The sequence below is a fragment of the Choristoneura fumiferana genome, chromosome 5 (genome assembly GCF_025370935.1).
Source record: "Choristoneura fumiferana chromosome 5, NRCan_CFum_1, whole genome shotgun sequence".
NCBI classification, from domain to species: domain Eukaryota; kingdom Metazoa; phylum Arthropoda; class Insecta; order Lepidoptera; family Tortricidae; genus Choristoneura; species Choristoneura fumiferana.
Window position 1 is genome coordinate 18,879,343 of NC_133476.1, and position 17,339 is coordinate 18,896,681.

Consider the following 17,339-nt stretch of genomic DNA (forward strand, 5'->3'; position numbering starts at 1 on the left):
CGCATTAGTGCATTGGCAGAGCAACACAACACTATCATCTTTCTTTAGTAAGTTAGTTAGTAAATAAATAAATACCAGAGTCATTTTACACCATTTCACTCACTTCCAAACTAAGCAAAGCTGATACTACGATTACCCTAGTCAACGGATTATAACCCTATTTCAGTCACAGTGCACTTTGAATAAATCTCTTATCTCCTTAGCGTATCTCAAATCAATACGCCAACAAAATTGAACCTTGATGTAATGGTCATAAAGTGCACTCAGAAAAAATATCTATTTTGAGATAAAAAATATATATATACCGATATAAGTGTACACAAATATTCGACCGTGCTAAAATCACAATACGCTACAAAATCAATGAGGGAAAGAAAAGACAGACGAAATATCGCTAGATGGCGTTAGTATCGTGAGGTTTTTCGACGTCACGGTCTTGCTTGCAATTTGCTTATAACTAAATGAACCAATGGCAAGCAAGACCGTGACTCTATCGATATTTCGCCTGTCTTTTAGCCCTCATTGAAGTCGTATGATTAATTTTATAGTAGCGATCTATATTGCCGGGCCTGGAACAGGGTTAATCAAACAGACAAGAACAAACAATGGTCTTTTTCACGCAATTGTGTTGTAGTTTGTTACTTTGACCCCAAGTTTTGTAGTTTTCTATCCACTAGCTATCCAGTATGTTTGCCGATGCCGCGAGTATTAAGCCGAGTTTAGACTTGCAAGAAAAATCGTGCAAGTTGCATTACATTGCGGCGTTCGATTGACCACTACAAACACGTTGGTTTATTATGGTTTTATTGCGAGGCTAAACTCGGCTTTATTATTATATAGGTAAGCAGGTGTGTGTCGTACATTGTTGTTGTTACTGGCGGGCGCGGGCGGCGCGCGCGGCGCCGCGTCCCCGTTGGTGAGCGGCTCATCCGACCCTATGATCAAGTCCAGCAACGCGTCCTGGGAACAAACGATTCGTTAGTTTAAGTTGTTTTTATATCTTGTAAGTCGAATCATTGACTGCTAGTCATTGAATTGACATTTACGGCCTGTTTCACGATAAAACGCCATATTTTAGTATTCCCAGCCCAGTCCGTAACGAAGATTTCGATAAAAGAAAAATGGATTCACTCTCCGACAGCGGGAGAGGCTAAAAACTGGCGACATCGATTGTGGAAGGAAATACACACCTAACATAATGTATAATCTAAATAATCTCATTATTGTCCCCTTTTATCTCCTTGTAAGTAGGTATTAAACCAGGCCCCTGTACCACAAAAATTACAAGTGCTACAAATCAACATAATTGTTACCTTACGCACACAATAAAGTGACAACTATGTGGGATTGTAGCACTTGTAACATTTGTGGTAAAAGTTCCAAGAGAAGCGTAAAGAAACACACTAATAAAACTCAATGCCACGCGCCATCCGACGCGTGTCAGTACGATTATGTGTGTTCTGCAATGATACTAGCGTGTTGTAGCATTACATAGTGTATGCACGATACGTATCGGGTGTCGACACGTCACTTGGCGTCGCGTCTTAGTATGTTTCCAAGTGTATGCATCAAGCGCGTCATCCAGCCAGCGTGTCACCTGGTGGTCGTTGGAGGTGGGGGTGGGGGCTCGGGGCGCGGCTCGGGCTCGGGCTCGGCGTCGTCGCGCGCGCGGCCGGCCGGCGCCTCCATCGGCGGCATGCGCTCCAGCAGCGCCGGCCGGAGGTGCGCGTATTGCCTGAGGAAGATTACACGTGTCGTAAAAGCTTTGATAACGGTATTTGACAACTCCTCAATTTGTCATATTGTATAATATTACTAGCTGGTGCCCGCGGCTTCGCCCCCGGTGTAGTTTTTTATTTTATTTTCTGAATCTTCTCTTATAAGAACCTTCTGACAATAGCAAACACAAAAAAGAATTAGCGAAATCGGACCAGTCGTTCCCGAGTTTTGAGTTTAGCAACACATTTTACGATTCATTTTTATTTTTATTTATATAGAAGATTATAAAAATAAATTAATCTGTCATCTCCCAGGATAACAGGATCAAAGGAATTTGGGCACAAATGGAAATAAAAAGATTATGAAAACCTATACTGATAATATACAGAGTGACTCGGGAGATAAAAAAGGAGATTATTCAATATTTTGTTTATAAGTTATTCATCACAAATAATACAATCAATTAAAAGTATAAACTACTAAAAGGGAAAGCGACTCAGCTGATGCCTTCGCCTGCCTTGCAGAACAAAGTCTCTTGGCAGACAGACACTGTTTTTCAGTCGCCTCCATAATCTATACCCATATAACCCATTACGATCAATCCACAATGCGCGCACACACACGCACACACACATCCACACAGACACAGACATACAATAGCCCTCACACACAAAAAGTTTTTCAATTTACTAAATTGGGCTCCACAGAAAACCAGCATTACTGCACATAATGTGCGGCAACACATGCTGAGTGGAGACCCTTTTTGGTATCCTGCCGTGTCACCAAGTAACATAGTTTTAGTGCTAGTTTTAGTCTTAGTTTTAAGTGGTACTTATGGAGCCAAAATAAACCTTTCTTTTAAATATTAGTTAGCTGAAATATTAAACGTTGGTCTTTAATACCTGTACAGCTGGGAAAGTTCCACTCCTCTCTGCTGCAGCTCGACGTGGATGTGGGAACCGAACGTGTCGATGATCACACGCATTTTCCTGCAACAAGAACCGGACACTCAGCAAAGACATTGGTAAAAAAATGAAGGCCCGTCTTATAGGCATGTAGTGGTGTACAGAACTGACATTGAACGCAAGTCGTTTTAAAATATGGAACATTAACTTGTTTGTACAATCAAAAACGAAAATATCTATATAGTACTCGGGTCACCTTCAAGTTTTTAACAAGATTCTGTGCGAAATTTATGAAATTTAATTTTGGTGAAATAAAAGTAATGAGTTCTACTTCACATTCAGCCGTCTCAATCGGTACATAAGACGAGACTGCGCCCAGCAGTGGAACTTATGACATACGAGCGCTAATCAAGTTCTTTTGTTATTCAAAATAGGCTTGCATTTGACCACAACCTCGCCCGGTGGTTGTGGACTAAGACTCTATTGCCCTTTGAGCGACCCTCACTTACTCCTGACTGGGTTGGGAGGTAAATCTCGTGGAGAGTTTAGCGAGCGAGAGCAGCAGGAACTCTTTAGTCGTGATGGAGAGCTGCGTCGACCACAGCAGCTTCTGGTAAATGTCGATCACGTACTCTTCGCGAGGGCGCTCGAAGTCATCTGCAATAAGGGTCCAGGTGTTTAGGCAAAATTGAAAGAAGTTCATGATGCAAACCTCGTCGTTACCTTAACTCTTAATAAGGCTCCATTTATTGGAACATACTACCACATAATCCAAAGCAGCTATCGAATACATATCTGATAAAGTATATTTTTAAAGCTAGTCGTATTTTCAACATTTAGAAGGGATATTGTGACGTTATAGAAAAGCAATAAGGTTGAATTTCCAAAGCGATAGCAATTCATGTGGTCGGTAAATCGCCTCTACCTTTTTAAGGGTTATAGTCCAAAAAATTCTTCATTAAAAAATACAAAAGATAGTTAAAGGTAGCAAAAGGTATGCTCTTACGGCCCAGTTTACACATACAAAAAATTTTCACACAGTATTACTAAAAAGGCTGAAGTATTTATAACGTAATTTTATCGGAAACGGTATAATTTTTGCTGACTTACCTACACCATCGTCATCTACCATAGAGATGGCGTTGCTGGCCTCCGATACTAAAAGGTCGCCATATTCGCCCACCGTCCACGTCGCCACCTAAAATTACATATCAAGAAGTGAATATAGTATGTAACTTTAATAATTAAGGATAATATTACAAATGCGAAAGTAACTCTAGTGTCTGTCTGTTACCTCTTTACGATTACCCCGCTGGAATTTGATATGGACATAGTTTGTAATCCTGAGAAAACTTTATAGTTCCCGCGGGATAGCGATAAACGAATTCGTCGGAGTCGTAGGCAACAGCTAGGACGTACGGTTCCCAATCCGCATCAGACCCGCGTGAGTACTAGAGCCCGAGCCCTCTCATTTGGAGGAGGCGTGTGTCCAGCATGAGATGATAATGATGAAGTTAATAATTACTTCATCATTATCATCTGTTTGCAAGTTCAGTATACCTGCACGAGGGGTTGTTTCTCTGACGCATCGCCATTGATGGCGGCACGCTCCAGCGAGCTCCAGAGCCGCATGGCTGCGTAAGCCTGCCGCTCCGTGGGCGAGCTCGATATTATCTGGATCGTGCTTGACACTGTGTCGTCCCGGAGGTAATTGCCCGCCTGAAACGTGATAGAACATGATTGTAGTTTAAATAAGTTTTTCGTAAAAATTTCATTTTTAATACAAGCTTTTTTTGCTGACTGTAAATATTGTTAACTGTACTTGCATTGTCACCTAAACTACATTTGCATACCAAATTTCAAGTCGTTGCCATTAACGTTGGTCGGACTACCAGGATGTCACTATCAAATTGTTGTATTGTCACGCAATTTACATAAGTATACCAAATTTCAAGTCAATCCAACTACTGGAAGTTGGTCGAATTTTACTTGCAAGATTTGATTACAGACAGACAATGGGACAGGTGAAACTAAATAAAAGCTTGTAAAAAATAAACGCGCTACAATGATAAATCATATGGTAAACCTGCGTGAACTTTTCATCGTCAGACCGTAGACACCTTCCTTGGTCAAAGTGGAACCTTCGAATTGTCTAACACGGCTAAGTTACGTTGTTCTGTCTCGGAATTCCGGTGCCTGCCTTAAGCTAGTGCATAAATACAACTTTTTGCATCGACTAAATAGTTTAGTCGGGCTAGCGCGTTTTGGAGCACTACAGCTAGAACTTGGGGTCTACCCTCCAGTAGACCACCATCCCTCAGTCCCCACTTACCTTGAGGAAGACCTTGAAGTGCGTGTCCAGATACCATTAGTTGTTGGGCGTGCCCAGTTCCGCGTGGTGTAGTATTACAGAAGAACTCCAGAGCTTGAACAGTGCCACTTACCTTGAGGAACACCTTGAAGAGCGTGTCCAGATGCCACTTGTTGGTGGGCGCGTGCCGCTCTGCGTGGTGCAGCATGGCGGAGGAGCACGTGGCCTTGAACTCGGGCTCCGCGCGCTCCAGGAACGCGAGCAGCTCCTTCATCATGCTGCGGATGTTCTGGCCGTTCACCAAGGCGAACGATAGCTCCATCGCTCTCCGTCGGATCGACACGTCTGGATCCTGAAGGGGTATTAAGTTTCTGTTAAAAACATTACCTTTAATCATCATCATCATACCAGCCTATATACGTCCCACGACTGGGCACAGGCCTCCTCAGAATGAGAGGCTTGGGGCCTAGTTCCCACGCAGACCCAGTGCGGATTGGGAACTTCACACATACCATTAAGTTGCTTCGCAGATTTGTGCTGATTTCCTCACGATGTTTTCAGTCGTCGTAAAACTAGCGGTAAATTTCAAACGTTATTACTCACACATGATTTCTTACTTTAGATAGGTACTATTTTTTTTTGCTGACAGTTTGTCAGTCGAATTTTAAGTCGATTGATTAGTGGAAGTGGGTCAAAGTTCTTTGTTTTGTTGAAGCTAAGACGCCGTAGACACTTTAGATAAGACCGACTAGACCGAGGATGCGAGATACCCTGGAAAATATTTAACTATAAACATCTATGTATAAGAATTGTCATCTGGGACTATCAGCACCTAATAACTTAATAAAATATCAAGACATTCTTAAAAAGTATTCTACCTTCAAACATTCCAAGATGGTCGTCCGATGCCTCTGCACAGCCGAAGTATCCACATGCACCGTCCTCAACAAAGTATTGAGTGCAACGTATCTAATATTCTTGTCGTTATTCAGCAAGAATCTTCCTAAGATGTTAACGGCGAGTACTCTCAGACTGCTCTCAGACTTGATGTCCATGATGGACAGGACCGTTTCGTAGAGGATGGTGTTGCCGACGTTTTTGCTGGTCTCCGTGTTGGTGGCGACTTGGGCGAGGATGTCGTTCATTGCTTCGGACGCTTCCGCGTCGTTCTTGCCCAGTATCCGGAGGAGACGGAGGATTTTCACCTGCGGTCATAAATTAACAAATAAAATTATCAGAGGCCTTTGCCCAGCATTGGGGCAATACCACAGGCTAATAAAAAACCAGATTTCTTACAAATAATATTCATAAGAAGTTGTAATAATGGAACTAGTGTATGACACAAATTATTTGACTGACAAAAGTAATAAATTTGTTCTGTTTTATGAATTTGTGACATGTGTGTAAAAATCTGAAATCATGAAAATTTCAGATGAGGCTTCTTTCTTTATAGCCCAGAGAAAGTTACAGAAATGTTTTCCTAAACCGTAGATAATTTTCCAAAACAACTGTTGAATTTTCTGAATGGACTCATTGTGCTAAATCACCCGTTTATTGATATTTTTTAACACCCATATACTGCAACTACTGCTAATAATATTCTTCAAAACTAACAGTTCCAATAATCACGTAATAAATGATGCCAGCGACAAAAGGAACCATTGTTAACCCCATATATTTCTTTACATATTTATTTTCTCTGTGTACCCGTGTTCTGTATCGCTTGCTATTTCTGGTGTACCTACAATAAAGGGTAATTGTATTGTATTGTATTTTAAATGAAACTATTTTTATCAACCAGCACCAAAGTGTCGGGCCTTTACTTGGTCAAAGTAAAGATAATAATTACATCAACTTAATTAAGCTAACTTTACTACCTGAAGGAACGGGTCGGAAACACCGCTGACGTCATGCTCGGGCGAATAACCCGCAAGTATAAGGTTCTTCAGTATCCGCACCAGATTCGGGACGATCTACAGGCAAACAACAACGTTAGCACACACTCACACCAACTGGTACTCGCCCAATGCACACAGAATAAATATAACGAAGCGAAAAGGAAAAAAATACAGCCAATTATGTATGCGTCTTACATACTTTCTAAATACTGAATGAAAAGAAACTTTAAATACTTTCAAACGACAATTTTACATAACGAGGCAAATTACAGAGAACACCTTACAACAGCGAAATTATATTTGTCTTACAGGGCTTCAAAAACTATCAAATTTAAGAAAAAAAAGATATAAATGCTCCACGTCCCTTGACAATTAGTCACGATGATGGGTGCTGATGCTAAACTATGTGACAAAAACGTGTCACAAACAAACAATACTCAAATGATGAAAGTTAGTACAAGTGGATTAAGATAGTCAGAAGTTTTTGGAAATGCTCTATTGAAATATCCTTAAAATTGCACATAGTGTGCATTGCGTACTTAAATATACTAAAACTACTCAAATGTATTCATTTGATTTGTCGAAAACAACCCCGTAATTTGAGAAAGCCTGACAGGTCAATCTATTAATATCTAACTTCAAATAACAAATTCGTCTATTTTACAATCTGTAAGACTTTCTCGATGCTTCTGAATAAAATACACAAATACGTTATAGATATGATTTATCAATTATCCAATCCAACACAAGACATTCATGCTTATACCCATGGTATAGTCTGGTGAAGTTATGATTGCCATTTCAAATTCAAAAATAAAACAGACTGCTAAGGCTAAGTCGTTTGGCAACGAGAATTCTAATTTATTTTTAAATTTATCTATGCAAGCTTTACTAATCGCCACCATATCCACTCGATGGCAAAAACAACATAAGTATGATGTACATATCTGGGGATCATATTAAAGAAGTGTTTCGGACCAGACATCCGCACTCGAGCAAAGTTAATAAACATTTTATAAGCTAACATTTGGTTCAATAGCATCATGGAATCATGAAGTCATCAGACTACATCACGTCGTAGTGCAAGGATCATCGTGAGATTACCTCGCGCTGTCCGCTCTCCTACGGGACAACACAAACGTATCAATTAGTGTCAGATCTTTATCACTTCCTACAGACTAAACAAACATTTTGACAAGACAAATGTGTGCATCCTGTATAATGAATGAGTGTAAATTGTGTCACTAAGGGGCTGTTTCACCATCCATTGATTAGCGTTAACCGACGGTTAAATGTGATGCCGTCTCCGTCTATTCGAACAAAACAAATAGAGACGGCATCACACCTAACCGCCAGTTAACAATAATCAATGGATGGTAAAACAGCCCCTAAATCTAAAAAACTAGCTCGAAACATATTTTTCCTTTAAAGATATTTAATTAAAACAAGATAAGAACCTAATTTACATTAATTCGTACATCCGATGCGTAACGGTAAAACGAGTTTTAATTAAACTAGGCTCTGTTGACTCGCAGAATTATGCTTTAAAAATCTTGTTTAAGGTCTAAAGGTCCAAAAAGCTTTTGAAAATGTTGACTGTGTTTTGAAACTGACTGGCGATGTTAAAAATGTTTTATTGACAGTACACAAACCACTCTAGCCCTGAAAAATATTTCGTTTCCTCCTTCAATATTGTTACGATAAAAATATGCAACAGGGTAAATCGAGCACCAAATAACTTTCGCAAACAACTTAAGGGAGTTTTAATCAAACTGTACTCGAAGGAAGGCTCGAGTTGGCAAGCACTCGAGCACAATAAACCGCCCTTCGAGCGTATTACAGGCACGTTTACCCGAATTCCACGAGTGGCGAACTTGACCGATCCGCTTAGACAGACTTTTTTTAACTCGTCTACATAAAAGTGCTTTTTAGTTTACAACTATATAGAGAAGTTTCATTTTAAGATTTAGGTTACCATAATACAACCTAATCAGCAAAAACTGTAAAAAATAGATGTCCACTAAGTGTTCATTTTGCGTGGCAATTCCAATAGATATAGGTAAAAGTAAGGCATTTAGTTTGAAATAAAGTTTATATTTTAGGAATGATTGCTCCCCTCGAGCCTTATTTGTAGTTTTTAATGCGACCTAGACATCAAAGAAAATCTCTCGAAATTTAATGAAAATGTTAAGCTTCGAGAACATTGCTCCTCAGAATTTTTAGTCCTGTTTTTCATTATTAAATAAATAAAATGTCAAGAAAAACCAGATAAGAAGTTGTTGAAGATACAATCGGTGACAAAAAATAAATTGAACCGGCCGATTTGCGTTTCGCTCGGTCAACCGCATGATTCAAAAATAATGATGAAACACTAGAAATACGATCCTTCGATATATAAAAGTAGATGGCGAAGTGAAATCATTTTTATTTGTTGATAAGGCGAGCGTTGAGGGACGCATTGTTGTGTACATACCTTTTCATAGATAAGACTGCTGCGTCTATTTACAGCGATGGATGCTAGACGAACATACCTAGCTATATCATACCTGGGTATTTTTGACACTTTATAAATTTATAATACCAGTAGGTAACTGCTTAAATCCTACTTAAAATAGCGACGCTGTTTTAAAATTGTACACACATACTTAAGTCACCAATTCCTAAGTAATTTACTTTTTATATTTCGTGAACACAGCACCGACATTTTGTGATAGAACAGAAGTCTAACCGTAATTTATTTCATTCCAGCCCACGAAACAATATGACAGAAAATAAACACAGTCAAGTACTGGATAACAGACCGTATTGAGCAATTGTGCTCTCTCGATTTCAAAGCAAGCAAAAACTTGTCGAACTACATCCATCGGTTTAACGACCGTATTAACTAAGTCTAGTAACGAGTTTAAACCTCTTGATAGGTAAAAAATATGATTGCAGAGAGTTTATGCTGAGTCGTATATTATCAATTCATGTGGTATTTTAAAATCTACAACATTAAGTGTCGTTACTCTTCGCACGGGATATAGACGTCAACCAGCGAAAATAAAATACACATAAAATGCTATATCTGTGAATGTTTTATGAAAATAGAAGCTTGGCTTTCTTTTTTAGCACATTTCTGTCGGCAATTAAGAAGTAATTTATCCTTCCACTCATTTTTGTCTATGTAGACTGGACACACTTTGTTGATAGTTAAACCCAGTAGACTGTGAAACGACGTGAATACATTTGATACATTGCGATATACTTTACTAAAATTCCGAAGGGTACGACACAAGTGACTAAGGTCTGAGTGGACTCTACACGTTGATCGTAGGGTACAATATGCTACAAATATTTTGCATCTTACCTTTTTGAAGTGATTGAGAGTGTCAGGACTATTTTCACACATCTCTGTGATGAGCGTCACACCCGTGATAAGGACACCTGTTGACACAATGATTAATGAAAATGATAACCAGTATATTTGAGCCTTAATTGTATGATGATCCAAGCAAAATGGAGAAACTTGTATTTTGGTTAATTCTTATCGGCCAGCATATTGTTTTTGATAGACAGGTCTTTTGAGCGGAGCAGACACGGATTTAATACGTTGCTAATATTTTATGTGACAGATACTGTGGTGCCGTTGTCTGATTATTCGAATTGAAAGACAGATGGAACACCACAGATATTTGTCACATAAAAAATCAGGAACTTATCAAAGTGTGGTGAAACAGTCTTATATTGACGAAACAAAATCAAAACGTTATTTTAATAGAAGCCAGTTACTTTTCGTGATTTTTTTGCGAAGTTTTTCGTGCGTACTTACCTAATCTTTTCTGTTTCAGAATTTATTTGCCGAAACGATTGAATAAAGAGACTTTAAGGGCGGAAAGTAAATTGAATTACGAAATAGACCCCGCTTTGAACCCTTTGATACCAAACTTTGGTTAATTCGCAATTTTAAGTATTTTTATACGCTCTCGAAATAGAGTTATCGTTATTAATTACTATAAATTATAAAGAGGTATTGAGGTTAATTCTTTAATAGACTGTGTTATTTTTTGGCTGTGATGATTAGCCATTTTGATAAATATAAATTGAAATAAATTGAAGCTACCTCGACTTTTTTGTACACTCCTAGTTTATGCAATAAATACTTCTATTTCTATTTCAGGTATGTCAACATATTTGTCGATTGTGTTTATTTATTTTAGTACAATCAAGAGTTTACATAACCATCATCAGCTAGAAGACGTTCGCTGCTGAACAAAGGCCCTTAGAACGCCACAATTAACGACAACTCGCCACTAACGTCCACCGGTTTACATAATAATATATACATACTACTTTAGGTAATGAACGGACAAAGATTTTAACATATACACTTTTTAAAGCAACGACAATAATACACTCCCTTGCACGCGAAGTTCAGTAGCCTTAGGGTGAGGGCACCAGTCATGGACAGGGACCAATAATGGAATATTTTTTCCGCTAACCCAATATTAAGAAACGGACGCTACTTTTTCTAAAACTAATAACACTTATGTGCAGATAACTGATACCATAATTGGTAAAGTTCATGAATGGTGAGCTATAATAATAAGGTATTGAATCCTTGCTGTCCATTACTGGATACTACTGTGCTTAACATGTCCATGATTGGTGCCCGTCACCCTAAATGTTTGACAAGTCACCAGACACTATATTTTGTTTCCGATAAAAGTCACGCTTGACCGAATTTCGATGGACAGGCAGCATATCGGATTGTCCTGTTCAGTAAAGCAGACACAGAATACGTAACAAGATAAACAAGTCTCAAGTGTTAAGAGTAATATAAACACCGTGCAGCTTTAGGGTCCATTCCACCAGAGATGTGCGTGGAATGTTGTTGCGAGAAATGTGTTTTTCATGAACCAATAGAAACGCTTCATTTACGACGAAAATTTAAAATTATCACCCTAATAAATTTTCATAATTCATCAAAACTTTTGAAGTGGGTACCGTAGTGGTTTGACACCTCTGAGTTTCTCGGCACTTGTGTACGAAACTGCATTTGATATTTCCCATGAGATGCCGATGCATCAAAACTTTAATCCGAGCGGCTAACGGCAATACCTACACAGAATTAAATGCGATTTTAAAAATAAGCTGTAACGGAACCCGTGCTTTAAACCTTATGCAGTCAAGCCAGCAAGTCTCAGTCCAGAGGCTATATTATCTAACTCAGAATCACAATCGCTTCATTCTACCAAACAGTATGGAACGAGGGTAGAAAGAGACGGTGAACTCAACCGCTTGTGTCCTACACGTTAGACAATACAACCTTTGGCGTAGTCGTGGAATAATCGCACTTACCATGATTCTTCTCAGTGAGCAGACTTCTAGTCGCCGGCAGAAACATCTCCATGAGATCCGGGACTCTCCTTATGATGCGGAAGGCACACAGCGCCGCCTTCTTCTTTATGTAGGCGTTGGGAGACTTGATCAGTCTCTCCACCTCGGAGGCCAGGTCGCGCGCCATTTCGGGGGAGGCGATAGCACCGAGGGTGCATAGCGCTAGGCCCACCACGAATTGGGTGTTGCTGTTGAGATCGCTGGGGGCAAAAGGGGAAGGATCAGTTTGTGCGATGTTTGATTTATCTTAGACGACGAAGATTCTCCTTACAATTTCATTTAAATATACAATCGGTTCTCTAGCTTAAGTATCCACTTTTTCATAAGTACTAATATACGTATGCTAGGTAATCGACTGTACTTAACGGCCATGGTTTTACGGTGCAATTGTTAACGGCATCTCTCAAGACATCGCATGAAAACTGAATCTATAAAATGGTAGTATCCTCTAAATTGTTAAAAAATCTTGGAATAAGACATAGGTCGTCGTCCTCCATTGCACACGGTATCTCCTTGCGGCATCAATAGTTACCTAAACGAATAGTTACGCAGACGAAGTCGATAGCCACAGTTAGCTAATTTTATAAGTTTAATACATTGTCTAAGTTTGAAGTTATGTTAGGCTTCGAAAGAATTATTACGGCCGGGTCATAAAACTTGGCCGATTAGACGAAGTTAGTACCTAATTCATGGTGTATTCTTATCAAGATACTGACTTAGCGTTAGTGTTGATCAATCATAAGAATCGTAATTCCACACTACAAGCGATATGTCATAAAATAAGTTTATTGAATTACGTCTTTACGTGCGTTAAAATTTAGCTTGACACTTATTACAATTCCTTTTACATTGTTAACTATTGGCTTCGTAATTAATAATCGATTTAATGCTGTCATCAAAATGAGAACAAATGACGTAACATTTTTTCTCTTTAACTAGGTCAACAAAAACTGAAATAAAATCTGCCACCTTGAGAAATACAGTCAAGGATCAATAGTAAATACGTAATGCCAGACAGTCTCAAGCGTATCATATCAGATACTGTCCTATTTTCTTCTCTAATCCACTTCAGAGGTACACAATAGTATTATTCCCTTGAGTTATTTTCTTTGGAAATTACCCATACCTCAAAGAATTCTGGTAGTAAATCAATCTATAAACAAATAAATAAATCTATATACACTTACCGGTTTCGTTCGGCCGAGGCAAAATATTGATCCCGAAAACAAGGGCGATGACCTACCTTGGTGGCCAAGCATATACGAATATATAATCTAACATTCTTAAATACGCGTATAATTATATACAGACTAAAAAAACGTAGGATATAAGCGCTATATGATAGATAACAGTTTTCAAACTACGGAAGTAATTATTTTATGTCACGTTTATAGATCTACATATTAAGTTCTCACTTTTTAAGTTCGAAAATAAAAAAAAATCTAAATAATGAGGCATTTTACAGTCACGAACCATAACAGCGCAATCGATCCAGTTTATCAGATAACAGTGTTGGCTGTCATTTGATTCGTTGATATCTCCAATATATTCAGATTTATTATGATCTGTAAAGTTCATTCGAGTACGAAAAATAAACGAAGATTTTTTGCCTTATTTTTGTTCCAAAACTAAAGTCAATATAATCTAGAGGTAATGTGCTTTATTTACAAGACATGAATACAAGGAGTTCGTAACAACATGTAAGTTAATTAGCTTGTAAATTACGAGGCAAGCCAAGTATTCGCTAGACCTTTTATCAGGTAATTTATGTAAACGCGCCGCGTATCGTTTCAGTGTTCCAAGACTTTCAAGTGGCGTGAACTAAAAAAAAAAAAAAAAAACTTTATTTTAAACGAACTTATATAAAAGGCTGTGTTTCTTATATCAAATCGGTTACCAATAATATCCATGGGCTTGATGTAGGTACAGTCAAGGAAACTGAATCACGTACCAGGTGGAACCTTTGTGCTACTAATGTCACGTTGATATCCTATACATTTGTTAGATAAACTAGATTTTGCCCGCGGCTTCGCCCGCGTGGAATTCGGTTATCACGCGCTATTCCCTCGGAAACTGTGCATTTCTCCTAGATAAAAAGTCTCTCTGACCCATAAACTATATGCCAAAAATCACTCGGACAAACATACAAATTATTTAATTGATTCAAACTATTTTATTGTTTGTGAGGATTGGGTTACATTGTTGGTACAGATAACAATTTTATAAATTAGATACACCAATTCTCTACCTTTTCAGGTGTACAAACAGAACATTATAATAATAATAATATTAATACTCTAATTAAATGTCAAAATAAATTCACAAAAATTAATAACAATAATAAAAAATATACAAATAAATATACAAACACACACACTCTCACATTTATAATATTAGTATGGATATGGATTATAGCGAAATTGATTATGAAAAGATTTGATTCCTGGTACGCGATTTAGTTTCCTCGACTGTACCTAACCAAAATGAAAAACGATTCAACCCAACCTCGTTTTCCGGTTTATTGTCATGCATACCTTAAATCCCTAGGGTGGATAGAATAAAATACCTGAGCCGACCATGCGCAGACAATTTAAATTTGTATTCATAGAGCTGAAACCTATTGTAATTTATTAGTTATGAAGCAGCAGCCAATTCATTTCACGATCGCTCATGTGTAATGAAGTGACGTGTCAATGACAACATTGTCAACACAACTGCTTCAACTGGCTCGTTTTGGAGTAGGTATTCGTTCAACATATGCAATGCACTGTAGGGACAGACATGAGATGGCGAAAGAAATGGTTCCGTTTTTGCTGTTTTGGCTACAGAACCTTAAAAATTGACAGTTTCGTTCGATAATAAAGGCAATTACTCAGAAATTACTATCTTCGCGTGCCGGCACACGATCGGTCACGGTTCGCTATACTGCTCCGATTCATCGAGCTAAGTAACTTATTTAAACGGCACGAGCCACCGAACTTATTTTTAAGTACAAACAATCAATCAAGCTTTTTTAGGGTTCCGGAGCCAAACTGGCAAAAATGGCCAATGTCTGTCTGTCTGTCTGTCCGTCCGTCCGCGGCTTTGCTCAGGGACTATCAATGCTAGAAAGCTGTAATTTTGCACGAATATGTATGTAAACTATGCCGACAAAATGGTACAATAAAAATTTCAAAAAAAAAATTGTTTTAGTGTACCTCCCATAGACGTAGTGGGGGTGATTTTTTTTTCTCATCCAACCTTGTAGTGTGGGGTATCGTTGGATAGGTCTTTTAAATCATTAGGGGGTTGCTAAAACGATTTTTCGATTCAGTGATATGTTTGCAAAATATTCAACTTTAAAGTACAAATTGTCATTAAAATCGAGCGTCTCCCCCCCCCCCCCCTCCTCTAAAGTCTAAACCGGTGGGTGGAAAAATTTGAAAAAATTCAGAATGGGACTAAGTATATCAAACTTTCAAGGAAAACTATAACGGTTAAGTTTGCTTGAGAATTATTAGTAGTTTAAGAGTAAATAGCAGCCTAAGGTATAAAATATACCTCAACTTGGAAGATACCGTATAAAATACGAAATCCTTAGAAAAATATTACTTATTTTTTTTCGTAATGGCTACGGAACCCTATTTGGGCGTGTCCGACACGCTCTTGGCCGTTTTTTTTACTGCGGTAGATAATTAGGCCTAAGGTTTTGTTAAAGGTACATTTTATTAGTAATTCGTTCATAAGCTAGAGCTAGAAGGCGAGGGTAAAAGCTAGTTAGTATTAAATATATATTATTGAGGATTATACCACCTAACAATAGCCTAATTGTATAGAGGCAAATTATCAAAAGCAACATTGTATTCAAAAATTATAAATTAGTCCGTCACTTCAAGCAAATTGATTCGTCCCTCCCTCCATTGTTATAAATATAAAAGTGAGAAAAACCGCAAACTTCGCGTTCTCACGTTTCGCAATATCATTCAGCAATCGGAAAAGCTATTTTATTTAACATTAAGCCAAATTTCAGCTGTCGCCCGCACAACACTCCGAGTGTGTGCCTTTGTGGAGTTTAATTAAATAACACCGATTCGGTTGCCAGCGTCTAATAACATGCCATTTACTTATATCAAACGGGTCCACCGCGATCTAAAAAGGGTTTGTTACATACATATAGGTTGGTTACAGCGAACGGTTTTAGAAAAACAAAACCAACTTTCTGAAATATCGTAAGTTCAAAGACATTTGTTTCTGCAAACTCTGTTTTACCGTTTTATAAAAATAGTTCTCGCTACTTATCTACCTAGTTGGTATACATGACTAATGCTGATCTCTTGTCAAGACGTGTATTTCAAGTGAATACCTTCCTCAACAAATTGAACGTCTTCCTTGTTTGTCATTAATTAGTCATTTTATGTTACTGATAATAACTGCCTTTAGCTAGATAAAATTTCCTCAATGTACGTTAAGTACATTACCGTCTTTCTTCAAGACTTATACCGAAACTGAACTTAGTAGTAGGTAAAACTATGCATAAGTCTTACAGAATACATATAAAGAAAAAAACAGTCTTTAATACTCAGTGTAATGGGAAAGTTAGTGATGATTCAACACTGCAGTAGACCGAGTGTTTGCCGCATGATGCTAAATAGCCCATTCACCTTTGGACGGTCAGGCTCGCTATTCAATGTCTCTTATACAATGCGTTTTTTGTTGTAAACCTGTCCGCTTTGTCCGTAGCTATACAAGCTTTGTAAATCTAGAGTAAAGTTTATGTTTATATTACGCGTGTCATTAAAATAACGCGCAATAAGTTGACGGTGATTTGATTAGGTGTAAGCTGAATGTAAGTAGACTTATTACAGATTTTAATGGGATATTACCAACTTGGACAAAATGGGCATGTAATAAGTACATAATATGTAGGTTATAGACGAGATGACAATAGGTATTGGATTGTCGTTAAAGATAACGCAAAGCAGACCGCAAACACGTACGCGATAGACATAAATCAGGTTTTATCTAATTGGATAATTTTTCTACCAGACGTCTCTAACTCTAACCAAGCCACTTATTTATAAGCAAAATAAATAACGTTGTCCAATACAACATACAACTCATTGAAACTTCCTCTATCACTACGAGGGA

General features: G+C 38.1%; 1 protein-coding gene across 6 annotated transcripts in view; it reads right to left on the minus strand.

Annotated features, from left to right (window-relative positions):
- Positions 1–842: 842 nt before the first annotated feature.
- AP-1gamma (adaptor protein complex 1, gamma subunit) overlaps positions 843–17,339 on the minus strand; it is a 28,836-nt gene continuing 12,339 nt past the window's right edge. For 4 of the 6 annotated variants that reach the window (XM_074088291.1, XM_074088289.1, XM_074088294.1 and 1 more), the window contains exons 5-16: positions 12,174–12,412; positions 10,183–10,259; positions 7,938–7,955; positions 6,813–6,908; positions 5,814–6,140; positions 5,069–5,287; positions 4,185–4,343; positions 3,735–3,822; positions 3,134–3,281; positions 2,622–2,708; positions 1,598–1,735; positions 843–960 (exon numbers count right to left, since the gene is read on the minus strand). In XM_074088291.1, the coding sequence (XP_073944392.1) occupies positions 942–960; positions 1,598–1,735; positions 2,622–2,708; positions 3,134–3,281; positions 3,735–3,822; positions 4,185–4,343; positions 5,069–5,287; positions 5,814–6,140; positions 6,813–6,908; positions 7,938–7,955; positions 10,183–10,259; positions 12,174–12,412 (1,615 nt within the window). In that variant the 3' untranslated portion in view covers positions 843–941. The remainder of the gene's footprint in view (positions 961–1,597; positions 1,736–2,621; positions 2,709–3,133; positions 3,282–3,734; positions 3,823–4,184; positions 4,344–5,068; positions 5,288–5,813; positions 6,141–6,812; positions 6,909–7,937; positions 7,956–10,182; positions 10,260–12,173; positions 12,413–17,339) is intronic. The other 2 variants (XM_074088292.1, XM_074088293.1) reach the window with 2 other exon arrangements.